Source organism: Lithobates pipiens, unplaced genomic scaffold (genome assembly GCF_037356315.1).
Source record: "Lithobates pipiens isolate NorthernLeopardFrog02 unplaced genomic scaffold, aLitPip1_a1.2 Scaffold_18, whole genome shotgun sequence".
Classification (NCBI taxonomy): Eukaryota; Metazoa; Chordata; class Amphibia; order Anura; family Ranidae; genus Lithobates; species Lithobates pipiens.
The window spans coordinates 649,539,266-649,564,528 of NW_027507758.1; the positions used below are offsets into that span (position 1 = coordinate 649,539,266).

General features: G+C 46.3%; 1 protein-coding gene across 1 annotated transcript in view; it reads left to right on the forward strand.

Moving 5' to 3' along the window:
* Window positions 1–25,263, forward strand: part of LOC143989331 (ALK tyrosine kinase receptor-like) — a 318,070-nt gene that overhangs the window by 231,230 nt on the left and 61,577 nt on the right. The window contains exons 17-18 of the mRNA XM_077489419.1: window positions 11,625–11,689; window positions 21,658–21,787. Of these exons, the coding sequence (XP_077345545.1) occupies window positions 11,625–11,689; window positions 21,658–21,787 (195 nt within the window). The remainder of the gene's footprint in view (window positions 1–11,624; window positions 11,690–21,657; window positions 21,788–25,263) is intronic.

Genomic DNA, 25,263 nt, shown 5'->3' on the forward strand with positions numbered 1-25,263 from the left:
CTTCCCTTCCCAGACATCCCTCTTCCCTTCCCTGATGTTCCTCTTCCCTTCCCTGATGTTCCTCTTCCCTTCCCAGATGTTCCTCTTCCCTTCCCAGACATCCCTCTTCCCTTCCCAGACGTTCCTCTTCCCTTCCCAGACGTTCCTCTTCCCTTCCCAGACATCCCTCTTCCCTTCCCAGACATCCCTCTTCCCTTCCCAGACGTTCCTCTTCCCTTCCCAGATGTTCCTCTTCCCTTCCCTGATGTTCCTCTTCCCTTCCCTTATGTTGCTCTTCCCTTCCCTGATGTTGCTCTTCCCTTCCCTGATGTTGCTCTTCCCTTCCCTGATGTTCCCCTTCCCTTCCCTGATGTTCCCCTTCCCTTTCCAGATGTTCCTCTTCCCTTCCCTGATGTTCCTCTTCCCTTTCCTGATGTTCCTCTTCCCTTCCCAGACATCCCTCTTCCCTTCCCAGACATCCCTCTTCCCTTCCCAGACGTTCCTCTTCCCTTCCCAGACGTTCCTCTTCCCTTCCCAGACATCCCTCTTCCCTTCCCACATGTTCCTCTTCCCTTCCCAGACATCCCTCTTCCCTTCCCAGATGTTCCTCTTCCCTTCCCAGACATCCCTCTTCCCTTCCCAGATGTTCCTCTTCCCTTCCCAGATGTTCTTCTTCCCTTCCCTGATGTTCCTCTTCCCTTCCCAGACATCCCTCTTCCCTTCCCAGACGTTCCTCTTCCCTTACGTTCCTCTTCCCTTCCCTGATGTTCCTCTTCCCTTCCCTGATGTTCCTCTTCCCTTCCCAGATGTTCCTCTTCCCTTCCCTGATGTTCCTCTTCCCTTCCCAGACATCCCTCTTCCCTTCCCAGATGTTCCTCTTCCCTTCCCTGATGTTCATCTTCCCTGACTTGATGTTCCTCTTCCCTTTACAGACGTTCCTCTTCCCTGCCCTGATGTTCCTTTTCTTTTCCCAGACATCCCTATTCTCTTCCCAGATGTCCTTCTTCTCTTCTCAGACAACCTTTGTATCTTCCCAGACATCCCTATTCTCTTCTCAGATGTTCCTCTTCTTTTTACAAACATCCCTCTTCCCTTCCCAGACATCCCTCTTCCCTTCCCAGACGTTCCGCTTCCCTTCCCAGACATCCCTCTTCCCTTCCCAGACGTTCCACTTCCCTTCCCAGACATCCCTCTTCCCTTCCCAGACGTTCAGCTTCCCTTCCCAGACATCCCTCTTCCCTTCCCAGACGTTCCTCTTCCCTTCCCAGACGTTCCTCTTCCCTTCCCAGACATCCCTCTTCCCTTCCCAGACATCCCTCTTCCCTTCCCAGACGTTCCGCTTCCCTTCCCAGACATCCCTCTTCCCTTCCCAGACGTTCCTCTTCCCTTCCCAGACATCCCTCTTCCCTTCCCAGACGTTCCTCTTCCCTTCCCAGACATTCCTCTTCCCTTCCCAGACATCCCTCTTCCCTTCCCAGACATCCCTCTTCCCTTCCCAGACGTTCCGCTTCCCTTCCCAGACATCCCTCTTCCCTTCCCAGACGTTCCGCTTCCCTTCCCAGACATCCCTCTTCCCTTCCCAGACGTTCCGCTTCCCTTCCCAGACATCCCTCTTCCCTTCCCAGACATTCCTCTTCCTTTCCCAGATGTTCTTATTCTCTTCTCAGACATCCTTTGTCCCTTCCCAGACATCTCTATTCTCTTCACAAACATCCCTCTTCCCTTCCCTGATTTGTTCATCTTCCCTGCCCTGATGTTCCTCTTCTCTTCCCAGACATCCCTATTATCTTCCCAGATGTTCCCCTCCCCCCCCCCCCCCCCCCAGACATCCTTTGTCCCTTCCCAGACATCCCTATTCTCTTCCCAGATGTTCCTCTTCTTTTCACAAAATCCCTCTTAACTTCCTCTTCCCTTCCCTGATGTTCAACTTCTCTGCCCTGATGCTCCTATTCTCTTCCCAGACATCCCTATTATCTTCTCAGACATTCCTCTTCCCTTCCTGCATATTCCTCTTCTCTGCACAAAGGTCCCTCTTTCCTTCCCAGATGTCCCTCTTCCCTTCCCTGGTGTTCATCTTCCCTGACTTGATGTTTCTTTTCTCTTCCCTTCCCAGACATTCCTCTTCCCTTCCCTGATGTTCAACTTCCCTGCCCTGATGTTTCTCTTCTCTTCACAAACATCCCTCTTCCCTTTACAGATGTTCCTCTTCCCTTTCCAGGTGTTCATCCTCTCTTCCCAGACATCCCTATTATCTTCCTAGATGTTCCTCTTCTCTCTCCAGACATCCTTTGTCCCTTCACAGACATCACTATTATCTTCCCTGATGTTCATCTTCCCCGAATGGATGTTCCTTTTCCCTTTCCAGACGTTCCTCTTCCCTGCCCTGATGTTCCTTTTCTCTTCCCAGATGTTCCTCTTCTCTTCTCAGACAAGCTTTGTCCCTTCCCAGACATCCCTATTCTCTTCTCAGATGTTCCTCTTCTTTTCATAAACATCCCTCTTCCATTCCCGGACATCCCTCTTCCCTTCCCAGACATCCCTCTTCCCTTCCCACATGTTCCTCTTCCCTTCCCAGACATCCCTCTTCCCTTCCCAGATGTTCCTCTTCCCTTCCCAGACATCCCTCTTCCCTTCCCACATGTTCCTCTTCCCTTCCCAGACGTTCCTCTTCCCTTCCCAGATGTTCCTCTTCCCTTCCCAGATGTTCCTCTTCCCTTCCCAGACATCCCTCTTCCCTTCCCAGACATCCCTCTTCCCTTCCCTGATGTTCCTCTTCCCTTCCCTGATGTTCCTCTTCCCTTCCCAGATGTTCCTCTTCCCTTCCCAGACATCCCTCTTCCCTTCCCAGACGTTCCTCTTCCCTTCCCAGACGTTCCTCTTCCCTTCCCAGACATCCCTCTTCCCTTCCCAGACATCCCTCTTCCCTTCCCAGACGTTCCTCTTCCCTTCCCAGATGTTCCTCTTCCCTTCCCTGATGTTCCTCTTCCCTTCCCTTATGTTGCTCTTCCCTTCCCTGATGTTGCTCTTCCCTTCCCTGATGTTGCTCTTCCCTTCCCTGATGTTCCCCTTCCCTTTCCAGATGTTCCTCTTCCCTTCCCTGATGTTCCTCTTCCCTTTCCTGATGTTCCTCTTCCCTTCCCAGACGTTCCTCTTCCCTTCCCAGACATCCCTCTTCCCTTCCCAGACATCCCTCTTCCCTTCCCAGACGTTCCTCTTCCCTTCCCAGACGTTCCTCTTCCCTTCCCAGACATCCCTCTTCCCTTCCCACATGTTCCTCTTCCCTTCCCAGACATCCCTCTTCCCTTCCCAGATGTTCCTCTTCCCTTCCCAGACATCCCTCTTCCCTTCCCAGATGTTCCTCTTCCCTTCCCAGATGTTCTTCTTCCCTTCCCTGATGTTCCTCTTCCCTTCCCAGACATCCCTCTTCCCTTCCCAGACGTTCCTCTTCCCTTACGTTCCTCTTCCCTTCCCTGATGTTCCTCTTCCCTTCCCTGATGTTCCTCTTCCCTTCCCAGATGTTCCTCTTCCCTTCCCTGATGTTCCTCTTCCCTTCCCAGACATCCCTCTTCCCTTCCCAGATGTTCCTCTTCCCTTCCCTGATGTTCATCTTCCCTGACTTGATGTTCCTCTTCCCTTCCCAGACGTTCCTCTTCCCTTCCCAGACATCCCTCTTCCCTTCCCAGACGTTCCTCTTCCCTTCCCAGACATTCCTCTTCCCTTCCCAGACATCCCTCTTCCCTTCCCAGACATCCCTCTTCCCTTCCCAGACGTTCCGCTTCCCTTCCCAGACATCCCTCTTCCCTTCCCAGACGTTCCGCTTCCCTTCCCAGACATCCCTCTTCCCTTCCCAGACGTTCCGCTTCCCTTCCCAGACATCCCTCTTCCCTTCCCAGACATTCCTCTTCCTTTCCCAGATGTTCTTATTCTCTTCTCAGACATCCTTTGTCCCTTCCCAGACATCTCTATTCTCTTCACAAACATCCCTCTTCCCTTCCCTGATTTGTTCATCTTCCCTGCCCTGATGTTCCTCTTCTCTTCCCAGACATCCCTATTATCTTCCCAGATGTTCCCCTCCCCCCCCCCCCCCCAGACATCCTTTGTCCCTTCCCAGACATCCCTATTCTCTTCCCAGATGTTCCTCTTCTTTTCACAAAATCCCTCTTAACTTCCTCTTCCCTTCCCTGATGTTCAACTTCTCTGCCCTGATGCTCCTATTCTCTTCCCAGACATCCCTATTATCTTCTCAGACATTCCTCTTCCCTTCCTGCATATTCCTCTTCTCTGCACAAAGGTCCCTCTTTCCTTCCCAGATGTCCCTCTTCCCTTCCCTGGTGTTCATCTTCCCTGACTTGATGTTTCTTTTCTCTTCCCTTCCCAGACATTCCTCTTCCCTTCCCTGATGTTCAACTTCCCTGCCCTGATGTTTCTCTTCTCTTCACAAACATCCCTCTTCCCTTTACAGATGTTCCTCTTCCCTTTCCAGGTGTTCATCCTCTCTTCCCAGACATCCCTATTATCTTCCTAGATGTTCCTCTTCTCTCTCCAGACATCCTTTGTCCCTTCACAGACATCACTATTATCTTCCCTGATGTTCATCTTCCCCGAATGGATGTTCCTTTTCCCTTTCCAGACGTTCCTCTTCCCTGCCCTGATGTTCCTTTTCTCTTCCCAGATGTTCCTCTTCTCTTCTCAGACAAGCTTTGTCCCTTCCCAGACATCCCTATTCTCTTCTCAGATGTTCCTCTTCTTTTCATAAACATCCCTCTTCCATTCCCGGACATCCCTCTTCCCTTCCCAGACATCCCTCTTCCCTTCCCACATGTTCCTCTTCCCTTCCCAGACATCCCTCTTCCCTTCCCAGATGTTCCTCTTCCCTTCCCAGACATCCCTCTTCCCTTCCCACATGTTCCTCTTCCCTTCCCAGACGTTCCTCTTCCCTTCCCAGATGTTCCTCTTCCCTTCCCAGATGTTCCTCTTCCCTTCCCAGACATCCCTCTTCCCTTCCCAGACATCCCTCTTCCCTTCCCAGACATCCCTCTTCCCTTCCCTGATGTTCCTCTTCCCTTCCCTGATGTTCCTCTTCCCTTCCCAGATGTTCCTCTTCCCTTCCCAGACATCCCTCTTCCCTTCCCAGACGTTCCTCTTCCCTTCCCAGACGTTCCTCTTCCCTTCCCAGACATCCCTCTTCCCTTCCCAGACATCCCTCTTCCCTTCCCAGACGTTCCTCTTCCCTTCCCAGATGTTCCTCTTCCCTTCCCTGATGTTCCTCTTCCCTTCCCTTATGTTGCTCTTCCCTTCCCTGATGTTGCTCTTCCCTTCCCTGATGTTGCTCTTCCCTTCCCTGATGTTCCCCTTCCCTTTCCAGATGTTCCTCTTCCCTTCCCTGATGTTCCTCTTCCCTTTCCTGATGTTCCTCTTCCCTTCCCAGACGTTCCTCTTCCCTTCCCAGACATCCCTCTTCCCTTCCCAGACATCCCTCTTCCCTTCCCAGACGTTCCTCTTCCCTTCCCAGACGTTCCTCTTCCCTTCCCAGACATCCCTCTTCCCTTCCCACATGTTCCTCTTCCCTTCCCAGACATCCCTCTTCCCTTCCCAGATGTTCCTCTTCCCTTCCCAGACATCCCTCTTCCCTTCCCACATGTTCCTCTTCCCTTCCCAGATGTTCTTCTTCCCTTCCCTGATGTTCCTCTTCCCTTCCCAGACATCCCTCTTCCCTTCCCAGACGTTCCTCTTCCCTTACGTTCCTCTTCCCTTCCCTGATGTTCCTCTTCCCTTCCCTGATGTTCCTCTTCCCTTCCCAGATGTTCCTCTTCCCTTCCCTGATGTTCCTCTTCCCTTCCCAGACATCCCTCTTCCCTTCCCAGATGTTCCTCTTCCCTTCCCTGATGTTCATCTTCCCTGACTTGATGTTCCTCTTCCCTTTACAGACGTTCCTCTTCCCTGCCCTGATGTTCCTTTTCTTTTCCCAGACATCCCTATTCTCTTCCCAGATGTCCTTCTTCTCTTCTCAGACAACCTTTGTATCTTCCCAGACATCCCTATTCTCTTCTCAGATGTTCCTCTTCTTTTTACAAACATCCCTCTTCCCTTCCCAGACATCCCTCTTCCCTTCCCAGACGTTCCGCTTCCCTTCCCAGACATCCCTCTTCCCTTCCCAGACGTTCCACTTCCCTTCCCAGACATCCCTCTTCCCTTCCCAGACGTTCAGCTTCCCTTCCCAGACATCCCTCTTCCCTTCCCAGACATTCCTCTTCCCTTCCCAGACATTCCTCTTCCTTTCCCAGATGTTCTTATTCTCTTCTCAGACATCCTTTGTCCCTTCCCAGACATCTCTATTCTCTTCACAAACATCCCTCTTCCCTTCCCTGATTTGTTCATCTTCCCTGCCCTGATGTTCCTCTTCTCTTCCCAGACATCCCTATTATCTTCCCAGATGTTCCCCTCCCCCCCCCCCCCCCCCAGACATCCTTTGTCCCTTCCCAGACATCCCTATTCTCTTCCCAGATGTTCCTCTTCTTTTCACAAAATCCCTCTTAACTTCCTCTTCCCTTCCCTGATGTTCAACTTCTCTGCCCTGATGCTCCTATTCTCTTCCCAGACATCCCTATTATCTTCTCAGACATTCCTCTTCCCTTCCTGCATATTCCTCTTCTCTGCACAAAGGTCCCTCTTTCCTTCCCAGATGTCCCTCTTCCCTTCCCAGATGTTCCTCTTCCCTTCCCTGATGTTCATCTTCCCTGACTTGATGTTCCTCTTCCCTTTACAGACGTTCCTCTTCCCTGCCCTGATGTTCCTTTTCTTTTCCCAGACATCCCTATTCTCTTCCCAGATGTCCTTCTTCTCTTCTCAGACAACCTTTGTATCTTCCCAGACATCCCTATTCTCTTCTCAGATGTTCCTCTTCTTTTTACAAACATCCCTCTTCCCTTCCCAGACATCCCTCTTCCCTTCCCAGACGTTCCGCTTCCCTTCCCAGACATCCCTCTTCCCTTCCCAGACGTTCCACTTCCCTTCCCAGACATCCCTCTTCCCTTCCCAGACGTTCAGCTTCCCTTCCCAGACATCCCTCTTCCCTTCCCAGACATTCCTCTTCCCTTCCCAGACATTCCTCTTCCTTTCCCAGATGTTCTTATTCTCTTCTCAGACATCCTTTGTCCCTTCCCAGACATCTCTATTCTCTTCACAAACATCCCTCTTCCCTTCCCTGATTTGTTCATCTTCCCTGCCCTGATGTTCCTCTTCTCTTCCCAGACATCCCTATTATCTTCCCAGATGTTCCCCTCCCCCCCCCCCCCCCCAGACATCCTTTGTCCCTTCCCAGACATCCCTATTCTCTTCCCAGATGTTCCTCTTCTTTTCACAAAATCCCTCTTAACTTCCTCTTCCCTTCCCTGATGTTCAACTTCTCTGCCCTGATGCTCCTATTCTCTTCCCAGACATCCCTATTATCTTCTCAGACATTCTTCTTCCCTTCCTGCATATTCCTCTTCTCTGCACAAAGGTCCCTCTTTCCTTCCCAGACATTCCTCTTCCCTTCCCTGATGTTCATCTTCCCTGACTTGATGTTTCTCTTCTCTTCACAAACATCCCTCTTCCCTTTACAGATGTTCCTCTTCCCTTTCCAGGTGTTCATCCTCTCTTCCCAGACATCCCTATTATCTTCCTAGATGTTCCTCTTCTCTCTCCAGACATCCTTTGTCCCTTCACAGACATCACTATTATCTTCCCTGATGTTCATCTTCCCCGAATGGATGTTCCTTTTCCCTTTCCAGACGTTCCTCTTCCCTGCCCTGATGTTCCTTTTCTCTTCCCAGATGTTCCTCTTCTCTTCTCAGACAAGCTTTGTCCCTTCCCAGACATCCCTATTCTCTTCTCAGATGTTCCTCTTCTTTTCATAAACATCCCTCTTCCATTCCCAGACATCCCTCTTCCCTTCCCAGGCATCCCTCTTCCCTTCCCACATGTTCCTCTTCCCTTCCCAGACATCCCTCTTCCCTTTCCAGATGTTCCTCTTCCCTTCCCAGATGTTCCTCTTCCCTTCCCTGATGTTCCTCTTCCCTTCCCAGACATCCCTCTTCCCTTGCCTGATGTTCCTCTTCCCTTCCCTGATGTTCCTCTTCCCTTCCCAGATGTTCCTCTTCCCTTCCCAGACATCCCTCTTCCCTTCCCAGACGTTCCTCTTCCCTTCCCAGACGTTCCTCTTCCCTTCCCAGACATCCCTCTTCCCTTCCCAGACGTTCCTCTTCCCTTCCCAGATGTTCCTCTTCCCTTCCCAGATGTTCCTCTTCCCTTCCCAGATGTTCCTCTTCCCTTCCCTGATGTTGCTCTTCCCTTCCCTGATGTTGCTCTTCCCTTCCCTGATGTTCCTCTTCCCTTCCCAGATGTTCCTCTTCCCTTCCCAGATGTTCCTCTTCCCTTCCCTGATGTTCCTCTTCCCTTCCCTGATGTTCCTCTTCCCTTCCCAGACGTTCCTCTTCCCTTCCCAGACATCCCTCTTCCCTTCCCAGACATCCCTCTTCCCTTCCCAGATGTTCCTCTTCCCTTCCCAGACATCCCTCTTCCCTTCCCAGACATCCCTCTTCCCTTCCCAGACGTTCCTCTTCCCTTCCCAGACATCCCTCTTCCCTTCCCACATGTTCCTCTTCCCTTCCCAGACATCCCTCTTCCCTTCCCAGATGTTCCTCTTCCCTTCCCAGATGTTCCTCTTCCCTTCCCTGATGTTCCTCTTCCCTTCCCAGATGTTCCTCTTCCCTTCCCTGATGTTCCTCTTCCCTTCCCTGATGTTCCTCTTCCCTTCCCAGATGTTCCTCTTCCCTTCCCTGATGTTCCTCTTCCCTTCCCAGACATCCCTCTTCCCTTCCCAGACGTTCCTCTTCCCTTACGTTCCTCTTCCCTTCCCTGATGTTCCTCTTCCCTTCCCTGATGTTCCTCTTCCCTTCCCTGATGTTCCTCTTCCCTTCCCTGATGTTCCTCTTCCCTTCCCAGACATCCCTCTTCCCTTCCCAGACGTTCCTCTTCCCTTCCCAGACGTTCCTCTTCCCTTCCCTGATGTCCCTCTTCCCTTCCCTGATGTTCCTCTTCCCTTCCCAGACGTTCCTCTTCCCTTCCCAGACATCCCTCTTCCCTTCCCACATGTTCCTCTTCCCTTCCCAGACATCCCTCTTCCCTTCCCACATGTTCCTCTTCCCTTCCCAGACATCCCTCTTCCCTTCCCAGACGTTCCTCTTCCCTTACGTTCCTCTTCCCTTCCCTGATGTTCCTCTTCCCTTCCCTGATGTTCCTCTTCCCTTCCCTGATGTTCCTCTTCCCTTCCCTGATGTTCCTCTTCCCTTCCCAGACATCCCTCTTCCCTTCCCAGATGTTCCTCTTCCCTTCCCAGACGTTCCTCTTCCCTTCCCTGATGTTCCTCTTCCCTTCCCTGATGTTCCTCTTCCCTTCCCAGATGTTCCTCTTCCCTTCCCAGACATCCTTTGTCCCTTCCCAGAATATAACAGAGTAAAACATAACAGAATAGAAAAAAAATGGAATGGAAAATAAAGGGATAGAATAGAAAATAGAATAGAAGAAAAACGAATAGAATATAATAGAGTAAATTGGCACAGAATACAAAATAAAAGAATAGAGAAAAAAATTGAATAGAAAATAAAGGTATAGGAAAAAAAAACCCAGAATAAAATAGATTAGGAATGGAATAAACTAGAAAGAATATAGCCAGCTTCTGAAAATCGAATTTCAAATAGAATAAATTTGAATTCAAATACAATAGAAAATAATAGAATAGACAGAAAAATAATAGCATAGAATACAATAGAAAGAAAGAGAAAGAATAGAAGAAATAGAATAGACAAAAAAGAAAAGCATAGAATAAATTAGAAAGAATATACCCTTCTTCTGAAGTTCGAATTTTGAATAGAATAAATTTGAATTCATATAAAATAGAAAAGAATAGAATAGACAGAAAAAGAAGAGAATACAATAGAAAGAATATAGCCTTCTTCCGAAATTCAAATTTCGAATGGAATACATTTAAATTCAAATACAATAGAAAAGCATAGAATAGAATAGAAAAAGAATATTGCCATTTGCCAAAATTCAAATAGAATACATTTTAATTCAAATAGAATAGAAAATAATACATTTGAATAGAAAGAAAATAAATATAAAATAATATAACCATCTTCTGAAATGTACATTTTGAATAGAATAAATTCGAATAGAATAGAAATAATGGCATATAAAAGAAAAGAATAGAATAAACAATAGAAAAATATAAAATGGAAAGACTATAACAACTATAATAACTGTTTTCCAAAGAATAGTAAACAAAATAAAACAATAGAATAGAATAATAAAATCAATGAAATAGAAAGAGTTCAACCTTCTTCCAAAATTTGGAACAGAATAAATTTGATTTAGAATGGAATTTGAATTTGAATCGATTCGAATTTTCCGAATTCGGTCGAAATTGAACTCGGATAAATTTGAATGGATTCAAATCTGAATAAACAAAATAAATTTCCCGAAAACGAATGAAATGTATTTAACAAAACAAATTTGTGTAAATCCTGAATCAAAACGCCAGCCGCTGTTTTTTTTTAGGCGCGGCTCTCTTATAAAAGCAATCCTAGCGGCTAACCAGCTGCTGGATTGCTTTTACAAGCAGCAAAAGGGGACTTCCCCCCCCACCCCGCCCCCACCCCCGGCACCTTCCACGGCTATACCGGGATCTCCTATCCCACCCGGGAGACTTGAGCTTCAGCCGAACCGAGCCGGGATTGGCTGTGGTGACCCGGAATCGATGACATCACTTCCAGTTTACCCGGATGTCAGCGGCGCCATTTCTAAAAAAAAATAAAAAAAAAATAAAATAAAAGCGTTAAAAAAACGCAGATCTTGGCGTTTTGAATTCTTTTAAGGGGGCAGAGGAGGGATTTGGGGACTTATAGATCCCTCCGCAAAGAGGACCTGTCACGTGGGATGTTTTACATTCCCCTCCGTCGATCCCGCAAAAAAAGCAAACAGCGATCGTCCCCCACATGTGAGGTATCGCCGCGAACGTCGGATCACGGGCAGCAATTCTAGCACTCTGTACATCTAATGTGGTGACCTGTGAAGGCTTTTAAAAACATCGCCGTTCGTTAGTAAAATGTCGATCATTTTTCGCCGTCGCACGAGCGTGGTGTGTTTGGTGTCTATTTACTCGACGTGAAATCATCTTTTATATATATATATATATTTTTTTTTTTACAAGAAACGGGGTTATGTGTTGTGGGGTTTATTTGCATTAGAATAATAATAAAAAAAAAAAATTGCATTTGAAAAAACCTCTGCGCAAATACCGCGTGACATAAAAAAAAAATTGCAACGACCGCCATTTTATTCTCTAAGGTCTCTGCTAAAAAAAATATATCAAGTTTGGGAGTTGGCGCACGACTTTGACGCGACTTGAGTGCCTGAGTGGGTAAAGCCGCATCGAAATCGTGCGAGCCTAAACGTCGCTGGGGTTTTCGGGTTTATGTCCGCTGCACCGAATTGTAATTGGTTGGATTTGTGAATGGAATCTCTGACTCCTCCTACACATTGATCTTCTGTATGATGAGTGTTGTTGTTGTTGTTGTTGTTGTTGTTGTTGTTGTCGTTCGCAGACTCTGCCGGAGGTGTGCTCTGAGCAGGATGAGCTGGATTTCCTGATGGAGGCGCTCATCATCAGGTGAGACCAGGGAGTGTCAACTATTGAGCTAAAGCCTGGCCCTCAAATGTGGCCCCTGATATCACCAAATGCCCCCCCCCCCCCCACATATTGTTCTGTATACAGCGCCTTGAAAAAGTATTCATACCCCTTGAAATTCCCCACATCTTGTCATTGTTACAACCAAAAACATAAATGTATTTTATTAGGATTTTATGTGATAGACCAACACAAAGTGGCTCATAATTGTGAAGTGGAAGGCTGAAATTCCAACTGTGTGTACGCGGCATTACAGGTTTTCTTCTAAGATTGTCCTGTATTTGTCTCCATCCATCTTCCCATCAACTCTGTTCCTGCTGAAGAAAACCATCCCCACCACATGATGCTGCCACCACCATGTTTCACAGTAGGGATGGTGTGTTCAGGGGGATGGGCAGTGTTAGTTTCCCCCACACATAGCCTTTAGCTTTTAGGCCAAAAAGTTCAATTTTGGTCTCATCTGACCAGATCACCTTCTTCCACATGTTTGCTGCCCCCTCCCCCACATGGCTTCTCACAAACTACAAACAGGACTTCTTATGACTTTCTTTCTCCAATGTCTTTCTTCTTGTCACTCTTCCATAAAGGGCAGATTTGTGGAGAGACGACTAATAGTTGTCCTGTGGACAGATTCTCCCCCCTGAGCTGTGGATCTCTGCAGCTCCTCCAGAGTTACCATGGACCTCTTGGCTCTTCTCTGATGAATGTTCTCCTTGCCCGGCCCGGTCAGTTTAGGTGGACGGCTATGTCTTGGTAGGTTTGCAGTTGTGCCCATACTCTTTCCATTTTCCGATGATGGATTGAACAGAGCTCCGTGAGATGTTCAAAGCTTGGCAGATTCCTTTATAACCTAACCCTGCTTTATACTTCTCCACAACTTTATCCCTGACCTGTCTGGTGTGTTCCTTGGACTTCATGATGCTGTTTGTTCACTAAGGTTCTCTAACAAACCTCTGAGGCCTTCACAGAACAGCTGTATTTATACTGAGATTAAATGACACATAGGTGGGCTCTATTTACTAATTAGGTGACTTCTGAAGGCAATTGGTTTCACTAGATTTTAGTTAGGGGTATCAGAGTAAAGGGGGGCTGAACACAAATGCCCCTCCCCCACACACACTTTTCACATATTTATTTGTATCATTTATCATTTTCCTTCCACTTCACAATTATGTGACACTTTGTGTTGGTCCATCACATGAAATCCCAATAAAATACATTTACGTTTTTGGTTGTAACCTGACAAGATGTGGAAAATTTCAAGGGGTGTGAATACTTTTTCAAGGCACTGTATATAATACTGGAGAGGAGTGTCAGAGACTGCAGAGATAATACAGGAAATGAGGGTCAGAGAGTGAGGAGAGGATACACATTGTTGGCTGGGGAGAGATATACACACACCCACCGGACACTTTATTAGGTCCCCCTTGCTAGTAGCTGGTTGGACCCCCTTTGGCCTTCATTCTTGGTGGCGGAGATACAACAAGGTGCTGGGAACATTCCTCAGAGATTTTGCTCCATAGTGACCTGATGACATCACACAGTTACTGCAGATTTGTCGGCTGCACATCCAATGATGCCGAATCTCCCGTTCCACCACATCCCAAAGGTGCTCTATTGGATGAGATGTGGTGAGTGTGGAGGCCATTGGAGGACAGGGACCTCATTGTCCAGTGGTGAGATGATTGGAGCTTTGTGACATGGGGCATTATCCTGCTGGGAGGAGCCATCAGAAAATGGGGACACCCCATCCCCCACACCATTACACCCCCACCACCAGCCTGAACCCGTGATATCCCATCCCCCCCACCATTACACCCCCACCACCAGCCTGAACCGGTGATACCCCATCCCCCACACCATTACACCCCCACCACCAGCCTGAACCGGTGATATCCCATCCCCCACACCATTACACCCCCACCACCAGCCTGAACCGGTGATACCCCATCCTCCACACCATTACACCCCCACCACCAGCCTGAACCGGTGATACCCCATCCCCCACACCATTACTACCCCACCACCAGCCTGAACCGGTGATACCCCATCCCCCACACCATTACACCCCCACCACCAGCCTGAACCGGTGATACAAGGCAGGATGGATCCATGGGCCAAATTCTGACCCTACCATCTGAATGTCGGAGCTGAAATCCAGACTCCTCAGACCAGACAACTTTTTTCCAATCTTCTATTGTCCAATTTTGGTGATCCTGTGCAAATTATAGCCTCAGTTTCCTGTTCTTATCTGACAGGAGTGGCACCCTGTGTGGTCTTCTGCTGCTGTAGCCCATCTGCTTCAAGGTTGGATGTGTTGTGTGTTCAGAGATGGTATTCTGCATACTTTATGTGCAACGAGAGGTTATTTGAGTTACTGTTTCTATCATCTCAAACCAGTCTGCCCATTCTCCTCTGACCTCTGACATCAACAAGGTATTTTCCTCCACACAATTGCCACTCACTGGATATTTTCTCTTTTTTCCACCATTCTCTATAAACCCGAGAGATGGTTGTGTGTAAAAATCCCAGAAATACTCAGACCGGCCCGTCTACAGCCAACAACCCATGCCACGTGCAAAGTCACTTCAATCCCCTTTCTTCCCCATTCTGATGTTCGGTTTGAGCTTCAGCAAGTCGTCTTCACCACATCTAGATGCCTAAATGCATTGAGTTTCTGTCTTGTGTTGTGTTACCAAGCAATAGAACAAGTGTACCTAATAAAGTGGCCGGTGAGTTTATATCCTGCAGTGCTCTATTACAGCCACTAGATGGGGCTGCGGTATTGGGAAAATATGTTTACTTTTAAGCTTAATCTAGTGGCCATAATGTGGTATTTTTCTGATTGAGGTATTTCAGAAAAAAACGGCCATAGATGGTGCTATCAGAGCAAAAAAGTGTGCTCATCTGCTCTGCTCCATCTAGTGGCTAAAATTTGGTATTTTCCTGATAGAGGTATATTAGGGGAAAAAATCAATCTGTTCCAGGTGAAAATAAAGCCTATAAAAAGGAAACTAAGGCAGCCACCACATAAAAGGACCAGTAAGCTGCAATATATGAGATTTTTGTTCTTGGATTTTGATCGTTTTGTAGACATTCCTTCTCTCTTCCCAAATATTTATTTTCTTTCCCTAAATGTTCTTCTTTCCTTTCCAGATGTTCCTCTTCTCTTCTCTGATTTCCTCTTCTCTTTCTTGATGTTCCTCTTCTCTTCCCAGACATCCTTTGTCCCTTCCCAGACATCACTATTCTCTTCCCAGACGTTCCTCTTCCCTTTCCTGATGTTCCTCTTCTCTCCACAGACATCCTTTGACCCTTCCCAGATGTCCCTCTTCTCTTCACAGATGTTCCACTTCCCTTCTCCGACATCCCATCCCGGATGTTCCACTTCCCTTCTCCGACATCCCATCCCGGATGTTCCACTTCCCTTCTCCGACATCCCATCCCGGATGTTCTACTTCCCTTCTCCGACATCCCATCCCGGATGTTCCACTTCCCTTCTCCGACATCCCATCCCGGATGTTCCACTTCCCTTCTCCGACATCCCATCCCGGATGTTCTACTTCCCTTCTCCGACATCCCATCCCGGATGTTCCACTTCCCTTCTCCGACATCCCATCCCGGATGTTCCACTTCCCTTCCCAGATGCTCCTCTTCCTTTCCCGAATGTTCCTCTTCCCTTCCCAGACATTTTCTCTTCACAGATGTTCCATTTCTTCCCAGCCATTCCTCTTAACAGATATTTTTCTTTTCTCTCCAGATGTTACCCTTCTCTTCCCTGATATTCCTCTTCTCTTCCCTGATGTTCCTTTTCTCTTCCCAGACATCCCTATTCTCTTCCCAGATAATCCTATTCTCTTCTTATAGATCCTTTCTCCCTTCCCAAAAGTTCCTCTTCCCTTCCCAAACGTTCCTCTTCTCTTCCCAGCCATTCCTCTTCACAGATATTTTTATTTTCTCTCCAGATGTTACCCTTCTCTTCCCTGATGTTCCTCTTCTCTTCCCAGATGTTCCTCTTGCCTTTCCAGATGTTCCTCTTCTTTTCCCAAGCATCCCTCTTCTCTTCCCTGATCTTCCTCTTCTCTTCCCAAACATCCCTCTTCTCTTCCCTGATGTTCCTCTTCTCTTCCCAGATGATCCTCTTCTCTTTTCAGACATCCTTTGTCCCTTCCTAGACATTCCTCTTCTCTTCACAAACATCCCTTCCCAGATGTTCCTCTTCCCTTCCCAGACATCACTATTCTCTTCCCAGACGTTCCTCTTCCCTTTCCTGATGTTCCTCTTCTCTTCTCAGACATCCTTTGTCCCTTCCCAGATGTTCCTCTTCTCTTCCCAGATGTCCCTCTTCTCTTCACAGATGTTCCACTTCCCTTCCCCGACATCCCATCCTGGATGTTCCACTTCCCTTCCCAGATGCTCCTCTTCCTTTCCAGAATGTTTCTCTTCCCTTCCCAGACATCCCTTTTCTCTTCACAAATGTTCCATTTCTTCCCAGCCATTCCTCTTCACAGATATTTTTCTTTTCTCTCCAGATGTTACCCTTCTATTCCCTGATATTCCTCTTCTCATCCCAGATGTTCCTCTTCTCTTCCCTGATGTTCCTTTTCTCTTCCCAGACATCCCTATTCTCTTCCCAGATAATCCTATTCTCTTCTTATAGATCCTTTCTCCCTTCCCAAAAGTTCCTCTTCCCTTCCCAGACGTTCCTCTTCTCTTCCCAGCCATTCCTCTTCACAGATATTTTTATTTTCTCTCCAGATGTTCCTCTTCTCTTCCCTGATGTTCCTCTTCTCATCCCAGATGTTCCTCTTCTCTTCCCTGATGTTCCTCTTCTCATCCCAGATGTTCCTCTTCTCTTCCCAGACATCCCTATTCTCTTCCCAGATGATCCTCTTCTCTTCTCAGACATCCTTTGTCCCTTCCCAGACATCCCCCTTCCCTTCCCAGATGTACCTCTTCCCTTCCCAGATGTACCTCTTCCCTTCCCAGATGTTCCTCTTCTTTTCCCAAGCATCCCTCTTCTCTTCCCTGATCTTCCTCTTCTCTTCCCAAACATCCCTCTTCTCTTCCCTGATGTTCATCTTCCCATCCCAGATGTTCCTCTTCTCTCCCCAGACATCTTTTGTCCCTTCCCAGATGCTCCTCTTCCTTTCCCGGATGCTCCTCTTCCCTTTCCAGACATCCCTCTTCTCTTCACAGATTTTCCATTTCCCTTTCCAGACATTCCTCTTCTCTTGCCCATCACACAGACAAGTCGATGTTTTTTGTACCTTAATGCTTCAGTTCACACTAGTAGGATTCCTCGCTGTGCACTAATAAATGTAGAACATGTTGCATTTTTGTTGGTCACATTCCAACTCTCTGGTGCACAAAGAATGAAATCAACCATCAAGTTAAAAAAGAAAATGAAAGCCGAGTTCCACCCACATCTTTGTAGCATAATGCATATTGATCAAATATAATTCATGTCATCAGCGCTGCCTTTAGAAGATAATTATCGTTAAAAAATACCTTTTGATTTTCCATTCCTGTGGATTCCCATTATACTTGAGGGCAGGAGAAGCCCACAAACAGATCCTTCCAGGATACGGCCGTGCTGTATTCACAGCTTGCACCGCCCCTTTCTCGCACATGCGCAGTAATAGCACGGGCACTATACAGGTTGCCATCACAACGGGCGGGGTCGTCGGAAGTGCCCGCCCCATTGTTATGGCAAACTAGCCCTCGGCGCCGCCCACTGACTCCTGGGCAATGGTGACACACATCTCCCAGGAGCAGTAGCGAGAAGAGGAGCCGAGGGAAGTGACGTCAGAAGCCACGGTGAGGAAGCGGAAGATTAGAAGGGACCAAATAGAAACAGGGATTAAAAGGTAAGTAAGAAAAAATAATTTTCTCCACATGTCATTTGTTGTGTTATTTGCTGCACATTTACAGTGCCTTGCGAAAGTGTTCATCCCCCTTGAACTTTTCAACCTTTTGCCACATTTCAGGCTTCAAACATAAAGATATAAAATTTTAATTTTTTGTGAAGAATCACCAACAAGTGGGACAGAATTGTGAAGTGGAACGAAATCTATTGGATATTTGAAACTTTTTTAACTAATAAAAAAATGAAAAGTGGGGCGTGCAAAATGATTCGGCCCCCTTGCGTTGATACTTTGTAGAGCCGCCTTTTGCTGCGATTACAGCTGCAAGTCGCTTGGGGTATGTCTCTATCAGTTTTGCACATCGAGAGACTGAAATTCTTGCCCATTCTTCCTTGCAAAACAGCTGGAGCTCAGTGAGGTTGGATGGAGAGCGTTTGTGAACAGCAGTTTTCAGCTCTTTCCACAGATTCTCGATTGGATTCAGGTCTGGACTTTGACTTGGCCATTCTAACACCTGGATACGTTTATTTGTGAACCATTCCTTTGTAGATTTTGCTGTATGTTTGGGATCATTGTCTTGTTGGAAGATAAATCTCCGTCCCAGTTTCAGGTCTTTTGCAGACTCCAACAGGTTTTCATCCAGAATGGTCCTGTATTTGGCTGCATCCATCTTCCCCTCAATTTTAACCATCTTCCCTGTCCCTGCTGAAGAAAAGCAGGCCCAAACCATGATGCTGCCACCACCATGTGTGACAGTGGGGATGGTGTGTTGAGGGTGATGAGCTGTGTTGCTTTTACGCCAAACATATCGTTTTGCATTGTGGGCAAAAAGTTGGATTTTGGTTTCATCTGACCAGAGCACCTTCTTCCACATGTTTGGTGTGTCTCCCAGGTGGCTTGTGGAAAACTTTAGATGAGACTTTTTATGGATATCTTTGAGAAATGGCTTTCTTCTTGCCACTCTTCCATAAAGGGCAGATTTGTGCAGTGTACGACTGATTGTTGTCCTATGGACAGACTCTCCCACCTCAGCTGTAGTTCTCTGCAGTTCATCCAGAGTGATCATGGGCCTCTTGGCTGCATCTCTGATCAGTCTTCTCCTTGTCTGAGCTGAAAGTTTAGAGGGACGGCCAGGTCTTGGTAGATTTGCAGTGGTCTGATACTCCTTCCATTTCAAAATGATCGCTTGCACAGTGCTCCTTGGGATGTTTAAAGCTTGGGAAATCTTTTTGTATCCAAATCCGGCTTTAAACTTCTCCACAACAGTATTACGGACCTGCCTGGTGTGTTCCTTGGTCTTCATGATGCTCTCTGCGCTTTCAACAGAACCCTGAGACTATCACAGAGCAGGTGCATTTATACAGAGACTTGATTACACACAGGTGGATTCTATTTATCACCATCAGTCATTTAGGACAACATTGGATCATTCAGAGATCCTCGCTGAACTTCTGGAGTGAGTTTGCTGCACTGAAAGTAAAGGGGCCAAATAATTTTGCACGCACCACTTTTCAGTTTTTTATTTGCTAAAAAAGTTTAAAAAATCCAATAGATTTCGTTCCACTTCACAATTGTGTCCCACTTGTTGGTGATTCTTCACAAAAAATTAAAATTTTATATCTTTATGTTTGAAGCCTGAAATGTGGCAAAAGGTTGAAAAGTTCAAGGGGGCCGAATACTTTCGCAAGGCACTGTATGTAAAATTATTTTTTTTTTGGGTGGGGGAACTCCGTTTTAACAAGCCTTGTGATGTGTTCTACGCACACCAGTGGGCACTTGTTATATGCATCTTACTGTGGTGTGAATGGGCCCTTAGTAGTTAACGCCACATTCCCAGCTATTGAGAGGCCATTCAGTGGCCCAAGAACCAGTTCAGAATAAGTGAAAGGAGCTTCCGCATCTGTGATGCCGCGTATACACGACCAGACTTTCCAGCAGACTAGGTCCTAAGGGATTAGTCCGCCGAACAATCCGATCATGTGTGTGGGCTAGTCCGATCGTTTTTCGGGAAAAAAAAAAATCAGACGGACCTAGAAATAGAACATGTTTCAAATCTATCCGACTGACTCAATTCCAACAGGACTAAAATCGGGAAAACCGTTCGTCTGTGTGCTGGTCCAAATACGACGCAAGGGAAGCAATTGGCTACTGGCTATTGAACTTCCTTGTTTAGCCCCGTTTACGTCATCACGTTCAAAACAAACGGACTTACGAACGGACGTAGTGTGGCCAAGTCCGTTCGTTCGGAAAGTCCGTCGGAACTCCACCAAAAGTCAGTTGGGAAGACCTTCGGACTTAGTCCGTTTGTTCAGAAAGTCCGTCGGAACTCCGCCAAAAGTCTGTCGGGAAGACCTTCAGACCTAGTCTGCCGGAAAGTCCAGTTGTGTGTACGCGGCATAAGAAGCGATTTAAGGCCCATTATACTCTTACCACCACCAAAGCCACTTCAGCTCAGTCTTCTGTATGGATTAAAAAGGTGCGATTTTGAGGTTTCAGCCCTTGTACACACGGTTGGAGATTCCGACAACCAAATCCGTCGGATTTTGTCCGATGGATTTTGTCCGACGGATTTTGTCCGAAACTGTTGCATACACACGGTCGGACAAAGTTGTTGGAATATCCGACGTGGGACACAAAGAAGGGAAAAGGGGCAAAAAAAAAAAAAAAAGGGCAGCAATGGGACTTTATATGAAACAAGACATTGAGGGTCAATTAAATCAATCAATAAAATAATATTTTATTGGCGATGCACGGGGAGATACTACAATAAGTTAATAATACGTCAATGTTATAATACATAAATATATACAAAAAAAATATAATAAAATAAAATAAATAAAAAACATATATGATAGTAACATAGTCAGATTCATATTATATAAGCATTAATGTATATACTTCATATTATAGTAACATAATTACACATAATTAGTAGCAGACCAATAGTATATCCCAAAGTGCATATACAGTAGAAACCAATAAAATGAATTTGATGATTTAAATAAATAAATCAAACCCATGGGGGAATCTTGGTTATTGGGGCAAAACATCCACTGGTAAAAAGATTCCCCCATGGGTTTGGTTTATTTATTTAAATCATCAATTCATTTTATTGGTTTCTACTGTATATGCACTTTGGGATATACTATTGGTCTGCTACTAATTATGTGTAATTATGTTACTATAATATGAAGTATATACATTAATGCTTATATAATATGAATCTGACTATGTTACTATCATATATGTTTTTTATTTATTTTATTTTATTATATTTTTTTGTATATATTTATGTATTATAACATTGACGTATTATTAACTTATTGTAGTATCTCCCCGTGCATCGCCAATAAAATATTATTTTATTGATTGATTTAATTGACCCTCAATGTCTTGTTTCATATAAAGTCCCATTGCTGCCCCCTTTTTTTTTTTTTTTTGCCCCTTTTCCCTTCTTTGTGTCTAAATATCGGGGATGGAGCTCGGTGTACCGGATGGTCACAGCTCATATAAAGTCCCACCTGTTATTCTTTCTATATAAACTGATTAGGAATATCCGACGTGATGACGTTATTTCGTTACAACGGGGACTACGTTCAGGCTAGTAGCCAATAGCTTTGGTGTAGGAATTTGATCTGAGCATGCGTGGCACTTTGTCTCCAATCGGAATTCTCTACACATGATCGGAGTATGTCCGATCGGAGCATTTTGTCGGAAAAATTTTACCGGCAAGTTAGAAAACTTGGTCCGTCGGATACTCAGACGGAAACAGCCCGATGGAGACCACACACAGTAGGAAAATCAGACAAAACGGTCCAATCGGACACATTCCGTCGGAATCTCCGACCGTGTGTACAAGGGCTTAGAGGTTTGAGATTCTGAGATGTCCCCAATGCTCCATAAAAGCCAAAACTCCAAATTTCACTCATCTCCACTGCTGGCCACTTTTATTCATTTATTGGTTGTCATTATTTGTTGTTGGAAATCTTTCTGTTTCATGACTGTTTTTTTGTTACTGAAAATGATTATAAACGATAAAATGTGTGTGCCGGTTGGGTGAGCCATGTCCATCTCTCTTCCCAGTAAATTCAACCACCAGAACATTGTGCGTTGCATTGGCGTCAGTCTGCAGGCTCTGCCGAGATTCATCCTGCTGGAACTTATGACTGGAGGAGATCTGAAGTCCTTCCTCCGACAGACACGACCCAGAGTGGTGAGAGGAGCAGACGACCTTATTAATTGTTTCATTGCGTCCCAACGTAACGTATACAGTGGTGTGAAAAAGTGTTTGCCCCCTTCCTCATTTCCTGTTCCTTTGCATGTTTGTCACACTTAAGTGTTTCGGAACATCAAACCAATTTAAACAATAGTCAAGGACAACACAAGTAAACACAAAATGCAATTTGTAAATGAAGGTGTTTATTATTAAAGGTGAAAAAAAATCCAAACCATCATGGCCATGTGTGAAAAAGTGATTGCCCCCCTTGTTAAAACATACTATAACTGTGGTTGTCCACACCTGAGTTCAATTTCTCTAGCCACACCCAGGCCTGATTATTGCCACACCTGTTCACAATCAAGGCATCACTTAAATAGGAGCTGCTTGACACAGTAAGGTCCACCAGAAGATCCTTAAAAGCTACACATCATGCCGAGACCCAAAGAAATTCAGGAACAATTGAGAAAGAAAGTAATTGAGATCTATCAGTCTGGAAAGGGTTATAAAGCCATTTCCAAAGCTTTGGGAATCCAGCAAACCACAGTGAGAGCCATTATCCACAAATGGCGAAGACATGGAACAGTGGTGAACCTTCCCAGGAGTGGCCGGCCGCCCAAAATTACCCCAAGAGCGCAGCGACGACTCATCCAAGAGGTCACAAAAGACCCCACAACAACGTCCAAGGAACTGCAGGCCTCACTTGCCTCAGTTAAGGTCAGCGTTCATGCCTCCACCATCAGGAAAAGACTGGGCAAAAATGGCCTGCATGGCAGAGTTCCAAGGAGAAAACCACTGCTGAGCAAAAAGAACATCAAAGCTCGTCTCAATTTCTCCACAACACATCTTGATGATCCCCAAGACTTTTGGGACAACATTCTGTGGAGCGATGAGACAAAAGTGGAACTCTTTGGAAGGTGTGTGTCCAAGTATATCTGGCGTAGAAGGAACACTGCATTTCATAAAAAGAACATTATACCAACAGTAAAATATGGTGGTGGTAGTGTGATGGTCTGGGGCTGTTTTGCTGCTTCAGGACCTGGAAGACTTGCCGTGATAAAAGGAACTATGAATTCTGCTGTCTACCAGGAGATCCTGAAGGAGAATGTCTGACCATCTGTTCGTGTACTCAAGCTGAAACGAACTTGGGTTCTGCAGCAGGACAATGATCCTAAACACACCAGCAAGTCCACCACCGAATGGCTGAAGAAAAACAAAATGAAGACTTTGGAGTGGCCTAGCCAAAGTCCTGACCTGAATCCTATTGAGATGTTGTGGTATGACCTTAAAAAGGCCGTTCATGCTCGAAAACCCTCTAATGTAACTGAATTAGGACAATTCTGCAAAGATGAGTGGCCCAAAATTCCTCCAGGACGCTGTAAAAGCCTCATTGCACGTTATCGCAAACGCTTGGTTGCAGTTGTTCCTGCTAAGGGTGGCCCAACCAGTTATTAGGTTTAGGGGGCAATCACTTTTTCACACAGGGCCATGATGGTTTGGATTTTTTTTTCACCTTTAATAATAAACACCTTCATTTACAAATTGCATTTTGTGTTTACTTGTGTTGTCCTTGACTATTGTTTAAATTGGTTTGATGTTCCGAAACACTTAAGTGTGACAAACATGCAAAGGAACAGGAAATGAGGAAGGGGGCAAACACTTTTTCACACCACTGTATGTATGTAGAATACGTATCAGAGAGAAGCTCCATATTCAGTGGTGTGATATTGAGTGTCAAACCAGTTCCTAAGGCTGAGTGGTCAAAGTGAGACGGCTCTTGTCTGACAGGATCACCCTAACTGGAGCACCCAGAATCCAAATCCAGAAAAAAATTAAATAAAGAGCACTAGCACAAAAGTGAGTCTAATTTGGCTTTAACCACTTGCTTACTGGGCACTTAAACCCCCCTCCTGCCCAGACCAATTTTCAGCTTTCAGCGCTGATGCACTTTGAATGACAATTACGCGGTCATACAACACTGTACCCAAATGAAATTTTTATCATTTTTTTTCCCCACAAATAGAGCTTTCTTTTGGTGGTATTTAATTACAGCCAGGAGTTTTATTTTTTGCTAAACAAACAAAAAAAGATGCAAAATAAAATAAAAATAAAAAATCATGTTTCATAGTTTGTTATAAAATTTTGCAAACAGGTCATTTTTCTCCTTCATTGAAATGCGCTGATGAGGCGGCACTGGTGGGCACTGATAGGCGGCACTGGTGGGCACTGATAGGCTGCACTGGTGGGCACTGATAGGCACGGTTAAGTTGGCACCGATAGGCACAGATAAGGCGGTACTGATAGGCACAGATAAGGCGGTACTGATGGGCACAGATAAGGCGGCACTGATGGGCAAAGATGGGCACAGATAAGATGGCACGGATGGGTGGCACGGATGGGCACGGATAGGTACCACTGATAGATGGGACTGATGGGCACTGATAGGTGGCTCTGATAGGTGGCACTGATGGGCGGCACTGCTGGGCACTGATGGGCACGGATATGTGGCATATGAGGTGCAGCACTGTTGTTGAGGCAGATTGTGGGCACTGATAGGTGGCACTGTGGGCACTGATAGGTGGCACTATGGGCACTGATGGGTGGCACTATGGGCACTAATGGGTGGCACTATGGGCACTAAGGGGTGGTACTAATGGGTGGCACATTTACTATATATATATGTTGCACTGGCAGGGGGCACTGGCAGGGGGCAGGTGGGCACTGATGGCTTGGCCGTGATCGGGACTGAAGTTTTTTTTTTTCTCCTCGCGCTGTCAGCACAAGGAGAAAAATAGCCAATTCCCGGCTCTGTTGTGATCACATGATCAGCTGTCATTGGCTGACAGCTGATCACGTGGTAAGGGGTCGGGATCGACCCCTTGCTTCGATCCGTGATCAGGCGAGTCTCCTAGACTCGCTGATCACAGAGCGCGCCGCGCACGCCCCTCCGGGGGCATGCAGGCCGCTCGTGCACGGGACAACGTCAATAGACAAAGGAGGTCCGAGCTGTAGCCATCATTCGGCTATAGCGCGGATCCCTAGTGGTTCATTATTCATCAAATAACTGAATAAAACATCCAGAACATTTTGAGGTTCTAAACACCCCCTGCCTCACACACACCATCCTTCATCAGGGCTCTTCTCTTCCCGGATATTCCATATCCCCCTGTATAGTCAGTGGGATACAGGTTGAGCTGATGGCGATTGCTAGAGCCCTGAGGATGATAGTAAGGAGAGTCCAGCTGGTTAAACCTGTATTCCACTGGTTATATTAAGGGTGAGCGTCAATCTGTACAAGAGTTAAAGTTAGCATGAGGGCTTGAGTTAGTATATAACGGTTGGCCTTGGAGAGAGGGTTAAAGTTCACATGAAGACTAAGGTGTAAAGCCCCATACACACTATCAGTTTTTCCTTTAGATTTACCAAAATCATATAATATGAGGTCAAACCTTAGGAGTTTCAATTTGTATGCA